This window comes from Echinococcus granulosus (genome assembly GCF_000524195.1).
Source record: "Echinococcus granulosus chromosome Unknown EG_S00046, whole genome shotgun sequence".
Lineage (NCBI taxonomy): Eukaryota > Metazoa > Platyhelminthes > Cestoda > Cyclophyllidea > Taeniidae > Echinococcus > Echinococcus granulosus.
Genome location: NW_020170426.1, coordinates 509,897 through 518,639, shown reverse-complemented (window position 1 = coordinate 518,639; position 8,743 = coordinate 509,897). Strand labels below are relative to the sequence as shown.

The window sequence follows — 8,743 nt, the reverse complement described above, 5'->3', positions numbered from 1 at the left end:
CACGAGATATATGATATTCAAGGCACTGGTAAAGTCAAGGGCTTTACATTATTTTAAGTTCTAGAGTAAAAATGGTATCTTAAGTTAAACCATCTGATAGAATATCATTTCTAATAATTAATTGTTTATTTACAAGGACTGAAATTTTTATAAATGCATTTTAGCATTTTTCAAGCAACAAGAGTAAAAAATTTGCATCTTGGGTGTCTACAAATCAAATAAATCATTACAAAAACTTTGCCTTAAAATTAAAAGAAAATGGGCTTTTTTATTTAAGTCGTTTTGAGCAAAAGAATTAAGGAGCTGCTTTGAAAACGAACTAAAATCTCGAAGCATAACATAGTAAGGTACAAAGGTAAGCAAAGGTTTAATATATTCTTGCAACTTAGCACTCAACTTCCTGTTCAAAGTAATTTTTTGCAACACTCTGTACGTAATATTTACCTCTCAATTAGAAGTCAATAGATTCATTACTTAAACACCCTCTAGTATATGCTGACATTAGAAACAAGTCTTAACGTCACTATGCACAGAAAAGCTAGCTATTTTGGCAAGAACTTGAAGAAAAGTACAACCAATGTGGGAATCACTCATTTTTCCACACCTAGATCTCAAGTATTTTCCCTGCTTCTTTTCTTTCCATAGGCTAAAGTAGCTAAAAAAAGCTAATTAATTAACAGTACAACTGTGGTACCAAATAACTTTAGTCAATTTGAAATGACTAAGAAATGATAGTTAAATAATTTAATGTCTGAAAGCAACGATAATTCAACAGTTTTTCATACCTGATAAGTGTGTGACAAAAGCACTCTGAACTCACACATTACATTTGGTTAGACGGGGCTGTTTTGCTGCTAATACAACAATGTCAACCTCATTAAAAACACAAATATCCACTACTATTTACCAATGGGATCAACGCAATGTGACTCACACGTCGAATTTTAATGTGTGCCATGGTGTGCGCAAATGCGTAGCTAAGCACATGAACACTGATTGGTCAACGGGTAATTGAAAGTCCTGAGAAGAAACAGGAGGTGGTTTGGATGTGATAGCACTAGCAGTCTGAAAACAAATTTCAAATTTGACACACAGATGGCTGTTCGCGGATTCCTCGTAGCTTTTGACAACATCGACAAAGATCATGATCATATTATTTCCCATGATGATCTGAAGAACTATGCTCGTGAACAAAATATACCTGACGCCTTCGTACAAGTGAGTCCTGCTACATTCCTTTCACAATCCTAATCCCCCTTCTTTCATAATGAGGCAATGCCCTAAAGGAAGAAACAAATTTACACCTCGTTTTACAAAAATGAAGACGCGAAAACTTATCTGTGCATATTAAACACTGTTAAATTATAGTTACTTCCTTATTCCTCCCTTTTTTGTCTTACTTCAATATCATTCAGAACAAATGTTGATGAATATGTCTCTTATTTGGAAATATTTGAAGCTAATACTTCCGCTTCCTATTTATGTATATTCTTAAGGTTAATTTTAAGTGTTTTAGGAATAGTTGGTGGTTTTAAGGTCTTTTATAAGCACAAATACTCTCCGAGTTAATGAGACAAATTTGCATGTGTTCTCTCCTTGGATGTTTAACAATAGACGGATGCACATTCTTGGGAGGCACTTGCTCCTTGAAGATCAGCGTTTCTTTAATGAGCTTATTTTCCCTTATTTTCCTTATTTTCCCTTTTTTGTAAAATGTATGCACAATACTTATACTTGTAAAAGGTAGTTCTTTATATTGAGCCAAAAATTCACAGCTTCAGGAATTACTTTGTTGCTGTATGCAACAAACGACTGTGCACGTCTAAATGCTATGACAAAATTGTAATAAGTAGGCACAGCATTACTTAAAAGAAAATAATGAACACTTTTACGCACAAATGCAAATGATATCTTATTAATTACATTGCAACTATGAGTTTAAAAGAATATTAATGATAATGTACGTTGCTTATCTTTATTAAAATGCATCAAAGTAAATGTGTACCAAAAGTATACCTCCTGTTCTTTGATACTAAAACCATGCCTACAAATTCGACGGTCTTTATGACTAAAGGCACTGATAATATTTATCTTCAACGCAGTAATAAACCGTCAAATGAGGGTACTTTATTTGTTATTAGCTACGATATAAGGTAATTTCTGGCCAATTCACTTTGCAAATAATGTAGTCACTTTTTCCAAATAAAATGTGCAAAACTCAAGTAGGCCTCAGAATATGCTTACTCCTCAAATGCTATAGCACACCACTGAAGATTTGTCCGGGTCTTATTACACTACAAACCTTGCATTTGTTCTTGTGGGAGATGTAACTGTTTTTCAAAATATTTAGAACAGATGGATACACTTCATTCAAATTTATAAGCTAAAGAATTCTCAGATTAAGAAGGCAGAAATTGCATTGTCGCAAATCCATTTTTGGATCATAAATTGAGTACTTTGTTTCGCACAATTTTCCAATGAAATCTTATTCACTACAGTGTAAAATACACCAAACATTCATTACATGGTTCATTTGATTCCTCAATGGCGCTTAGTGCAGCATTTTACAGGATTGGTAAGTAGCATTCGCAAATTCCTCGCATAACATTAAACACGAAGCAAACACCCATAGAACTTATGAAAACCATGCCCGTTTTGGCCACTTGTCGCTAAGTTATTCACTACATAATGCTAGCACCATCGGGACGTTCGCCGTTTGAGACGCTTCCGCATGAGTTAAGAATTTGGTCACATTTCTTCCAAATTACAAAACCATTATATAGTCTGTAATTTTGATAACATTTTTCCCTTCATGTTTGACAGTTGGTCGATTTTTAATGACCAACTTTGTCATAGAATTGTAGTAATGCGTAAGAAGCTGCTTGATCTTGCGCATATTTCCTCTAAATAAATAGACGTCATTTTGAAATTGATCAAATGAGGCAAAATCCACGGTATTCCAAAATTGAATAGTTAAAAATTAATTAAAAATAAGTTGTTCGGCAAATTATTGGCGATATTGACTTATATAACGGTCAGTAAATAGGAAATTAGAAAGATGCTAGCGAGATTATGAATGCTGTAAAAATCTAAAGGCCTAATGAATTCAAAATTTCCAAAACACCACATAGGTGCGAGGCAAAATGCATGACCTGGTTCAAAGTAGGTGGCCTCAATTGAAATGGTAATAATATAAATGCAGTTGAACTGACTAACTAATTCATGAATATTTGAGTTGGCTAATGCGAGTTGTTGTAGCTGTTACAAGAAAGTCTTTCTAAAAAACTAAGCAACCTGCATTTGGAGAGAAGTTTGTTGCTTTTGTGACCTTAGAGCGCATAGGTAGTTACCATCATCAGTAGCAGCAGTAGTATCTGCGGCCACTGCTGCCACCAGCGCTATCAGACGAACGTGAAATGGCACAAGCACTACACCACATCTACAAGGAGATCGATTCTGAAAACAAAGGGTGGATTACTAATAAGGAGTTGGAGGATTACGCAAAACGCGGAAATAAGGGACAGAAATTCGTCGATGTAAGGCTAAGCATACTTGCAGACCTGTTTCATTAATGGGTGAATGCTTAATTTTAGAATTGTTGTTTTTAAAAGTTTTGGCCAATTTCAGAATAACCCTTAAGTAGGTTGGTAACTATTCCATCGATCTTATTGGCCATAAAAGGTTAAAATCAGAAAGAATTCCGTCACATGCCAGCAGGAAGTGAAGTCTTTTGTTGCATAGTTTTGCGTAGTTCTTCGGAATGAGAGGTCTACCATCCCACTAGGCATTTTACCCTTTTATAGATTTTCTTAAACTATAAATTTTAATTGATGCATATCTTTGCCTGCATAATGGTGACCTCGATAAAACAACAATTCGACCATCAAAGAAACACTGCGGCTCTCTGCAATTCTTTTGTTCCGACGTTAAAACAAATCAATGCCAGATTCTAATTATTATAATTTTTTTGGAAATCGGTTTTAATGATAAAATTGACTAGTTATTTTTATTGTTTGTCATGCGAAATTCAGTGAATGGGGGCGAATGTCCATCATACTTTTAGCATTTATTAAATAAGCCAATCAAAATCGAGTCCTCATTGTAGTAGCTGATGAGACTTTGACTTAAACCCTCATTATTACAATAAATCGATAGATAACTACTAAAAATAACATTCGTTTTGGTCCGAAATATCAATTTATTCAATTCTTTCTTCATTCGAATTGCTGACCCTTTCGTCAAACTCTATTGGTTTAATTTTAGCCGTTTATCAACTTTAGAACGACGATATTTTAAATATGAATCCAATTTCTTTATTGAGTGTGATATTACTTTTTGCAAAATAATGCCAAAAATCGTTCTCATTTACTTTAAATTGCTAATTTCTAACGTTCTGATTGTTTACGCAAACAATAATATTTTTAATATTCTAAGAGATTCTATTTGTTTTTTGGTAAAAAGCCTTACCTCAGATGGTGTTATAAGGAGGTTTTTCAGGAGGCAAGTTTTGCGGTGATCACTTTTTTTATGGGTGGCAAATAGCATCGTTACACTGGAATGCACTTCCACTTGCTTTATATTTCCATGTGATTAAATCACTATGCAGAGCTGAATGCAGGGAACTTAGTTACTTTAAATTTCCAAAAATGGTTCCTTGACATTGAGATTAAATAGATTTGACATGTAGGTTCAGTTAATAGTTTAAATTATATTCAGATGAAAAATGCCCTGATATTTGAGTATGTATTATGGATTGCTCACTTCTCCTAACCATACAATTTTAACCTGGGAATATTTACCCAGGAGTCACTATTTTTATTATTATACGCATAGAAATCCCTTAGTTTTTGGCCCAAAAACTTCCCTAAAAATTTGGACAAAATTCCTGTTTTTATATTATATTATATAGTTCTTTGTTCTACACAAAGCCGAGTACATTGACATTTGGTTTGCTGTCTGGATGAACACTTTGCATGGATCATTTTAGTATTAAAAGAAATCATTATGTAGAATTCTGCAGACATAGTTACAGTCAAAATTTCTAAATCGAAATTTGGTAGAAATTTACAAAAGCCCTTTTTGGGATTCGTTCTCTTGAGGCCACTTGTATACATATTGTCACATACTAAAGCGTAGTCGATGCTAATATACACTGTAATTGGAATTAAGTTAATGCACCCACTTCTTGTGCGCATACTCAACTCGCTGTGGTAAATAATTTGAAAAGAGACCCATATCCAACGCATGTTCACTTTTTTATTTGTCTTTTGTGCTAAATTGCATGCGTCAGAGCCCGACAGATAGTTTTCTTATAAAATATGTAATCATCAACCGTTGGTGGGATCGAAGTCATGCGCGATGCATATTATTAAGTTTATTGTTTCTATGAGGACCTATTATCAATTTAAACTACATTAACTGGACTTGGCTTGCACTTTCATCCACAACATATACGTCATTGGTTCCTGTATACTTTATTTAATTCAGGCAATAAGTGGGTATGGCAAGTTGACTTAACAAATGGTGGTCTCTAACCAACATTTTATTAAACTATGCCCACATATTTGTCTTAGTTCAACGTCTGGGTCACTTAAATAAGATGTTTGTGGTTCACATAGAAGGGTGATTATTCCTCGATCAGACATGCTGCAAACTGAAAGCTTACATAGGAGCTTCCTTTCTGCCTATGCAGAAATAGACCTTCACAATCGCGGTTTTATAACACATGGTGATTTAAACAAATTCGCAGAGAATGCTGGTCTTCCTGACTCATTTGCTGAAGTAATGCGTTTGTCATACCTTCTAACTATCATTCTCTTTTACTACTTTATCAGAGATGGATCACTCTCTTTGATCCCGAAAGAACAGGGAGCTTCACATATGAACATTTCTGCGAGGTCATCGGGTTGAATAAGAAAAATCCGGCGTAAATTTGCATTTTACTAATCATTCAATTTATTCAACAGGTTCCTTTGAATTTTAAATTTATATATAAATTTTTGCAGCAATTGGCAGCAGCTTCATTGCCTTGGTTTTTAATTTGGCACAGCTTGGCTGTTATACACACAGTAAAATTATTTAAATTTTTATATATTTTGTGATTGTAGATTCCCCTATAAAGGCTTATATATCAGGCAATTTATTGTTGGAATGGGTAAAGATATGCCCATTGAAATGCTGCGCCAGTTATATGAGCTAGTCGAATTTTAAGGGTAGAAATTATCTACTTATTTGACTAGGGAGTATTTTTGTACGAACATTTAAATTTTAGTCAAAAATTGCCGAAGCCTATTAAGTCACTGCCTTCGCTAAAGTGCAGCATTCTGTTGCAATTTTATTTGCAGATCACCGGGACCTACAGACATTAAAGAGATAGTAGACTACAAGAGTACACTATCGCCAAAGCAGAAGACTGACGTGACCAAGTACCTGGAAAGAGAGTGGAAGGTGGAGGACCCAAGTGGTTCGATGCAGCAAATGTTACTCTACCTAGACAAGCAGCACGGGCCTCGTTGGCGCTCACGTGTTATCCTCGATGAACACAACATTCCAGCTGTAGATGCAATTAACAAACAGTTTTATGCTTTCAGCCCCGACGGTGGTGCTCATAAATACCTCATCTGGCGTCAAAAGGAGAAGCGAACTGGCGGTTGCTGTGCCTGCTTTGTCTAGACACTGAACCCTCAAAAAAAAAAACATTTTATTACCTAATTCGATATGCCTGTTATTTCTGGCACCTGTTTTGATTCTTTAATAAGTACTTCTGTTGGTCTGAGTTCTTGTGAAATAAGGGAAAAATTGGCAACTGTTATGCGTTTTTCCTCAAATATGTTGTAAAATTTTCAAAAAGAGTAATGCAAAAATATGAATCTTCGGTACTAAATCAGATGTCAAGGTTAAAAATTGATTTTTTACACAAAACGACGAAACAAAGATTATTTTGGATACTACACGTACAAGTGAATGAATGAATGCCATATTAGCAATTTATCCATGCGTACATTAGTTGTGCATTCACCTTATGAGGGAATGTTGATTCCACGTTAGTGGTAGGTGACCACGATGTATTTATACATGGGAAATTTAAACAATGGAAGTTTTCTACACAAAACGGGGTGTCTAATGAACCTTCCCGTTAAAAGAAGCTGATTTTGACGAGCCTGAGGCTCCACGTGACTCCGTCCCTCCCTAAAAAGACAGTATAAATTGCAATTCCTCATGAAACTTGTGCCGCCCGTATAAACATAATTTTGCTCTCAAACAATCATTTGCCATCTACAAATGCAATTTCTTGATCGGAGGATTTAAAGTTGGGAGTTAATTTAAGAAACGTCTAAATTTCTCTGGCGTTGGTACTCTAGGATAAACCCTCCTCATACGTAGCGGATGCAGATATTGACGAGTGACTCGAGCACGTCAGAGTCGACCTCTGCCTCTGGTTTCCTTCTTAACAATCTCTTGTGTACGTCTTCACAATTCATTCTCCACTGCGCTGACAGCCAAAGCCCCATAACCCCGAAAACCGACTTCAGGAAATGCTACTTAAAACTGGCACAAATTGTCATCCCTCAAGAACAGCAGAAGTTGGCCCGAGTTCTGCTACCACGTCCAAAAGATGGAGGACATCACGAGGAGTATGCCAAACATGCTAGACAAACAGGATATAGGAGAGTACGTCTTCCATCTTTTGACTTAACATCAACAAGAGTCAAAAGATGAGTAGTTCTTCAATTTGGGCATGGAGTGGTCCTACACATTATACGGTTGACAAGTTTCGCAGCATGAACACCACATTCTTACACATCTCCTCCCTCTCTTACCTCTTAGTTATCCTCCCAGTGATTTGGGTTCTTCATATTGAAGAATGGCAAGGAGGTGTCTACCATATTGCAATACTGCAACAGCAACGGCAACTGCAGCAGCCCCAGCAGCTACGATGTCCTACGATGTCCACTTCACCACCCAACCTTGGGTGATTCCTCTTCTCCTATGTCGTGCCTGCTTCCCAATGACAGCCTTCAATGACTGCCATGTATTCGTGTAAACTCTGGGCAAATTAGATGGTCACTCGTGTCATCTCCTCCGTGACTTCAGTGTAGCCAGGTTGGTCAACAATGCATCGCAGAGTTTGCTCATTCAACTCCAAACCATTCCATTCCTTCATCAAACAATCGAGGCTGTTGCACGATCTCACACGGTAAGATCAGTAGAAAGGAGAGGCGATAACATTGGATAGGGGGATCTTTTTACACCAACATACCATTGACATGAAAACGGGGGTAGTAAGATCCCTCGTGTGTCAAGAATTAGCTTGGCACATAATCTCTTTGGGCTATTCTTTACGTTCTGCCAAGGGTGCCTGCTCATTGCCAAGACCGTAAACACACTGTGAAGTTTCCCTCATCGAAACTGTGATTAGTACACCTGTAACGACCTCCTCGAAATCGCAGTGATAACCAGTAGCAGCTTAAGTGACCTTTGCTCAAAACTAGCCCATGTAAATGACAAGGAGTGAAGTGAACTTCAAAACTTGCTGGCTAAGCTCAACAACTTCCTCGTGTAAAGGATTTCTGAGCCTGAAAGGACAGGTATCATCGAACGTGCGATAGACAGGAAGCAGACCAATCCGCCAACCACCGATTTATGTACCACCTCCTCTGCTAAAGGAGGTGGACCATTCTCCTTTCGTCGACCAGATGCGCAAAAAAGAGGTGGTCATCAAAGCTCCCAAATCATCGCAGGC

At 36.7% G+C, this 8,743-nt stretch overlaps 1 protein-coding gene across 1 annotated transcript; it reads left to right on the top strand. All coding sequences in view use genetic code 11, as the record gives it.

Annotated features, from left to right (window-relative positions):
* Nucleotides 1-1,095: 1,095 nt before the first annotated feature.
* On the top strand, nucleotides 1,096-6,672 carry EGR_05835 (tegumental protein; the record flags this gene model as incomplete). Its single annotated transcript, XM_024495084.1, has 3 exons — nucleotides 1,096-1,218; nucleotides 5,835-5,926; nucleotides 6,345-6,672. 3 exons carry the CDS (start codon nucleotides 1,096-1,098, stop codon nucleotides 6,670-6,672), a joined length of 543 nt encoding a protein of 180 aa, XP_024350547.1.
* Between the last annotated feature and the right edge of the window lie 2,071 nt (nucleotides 6,673-8,743).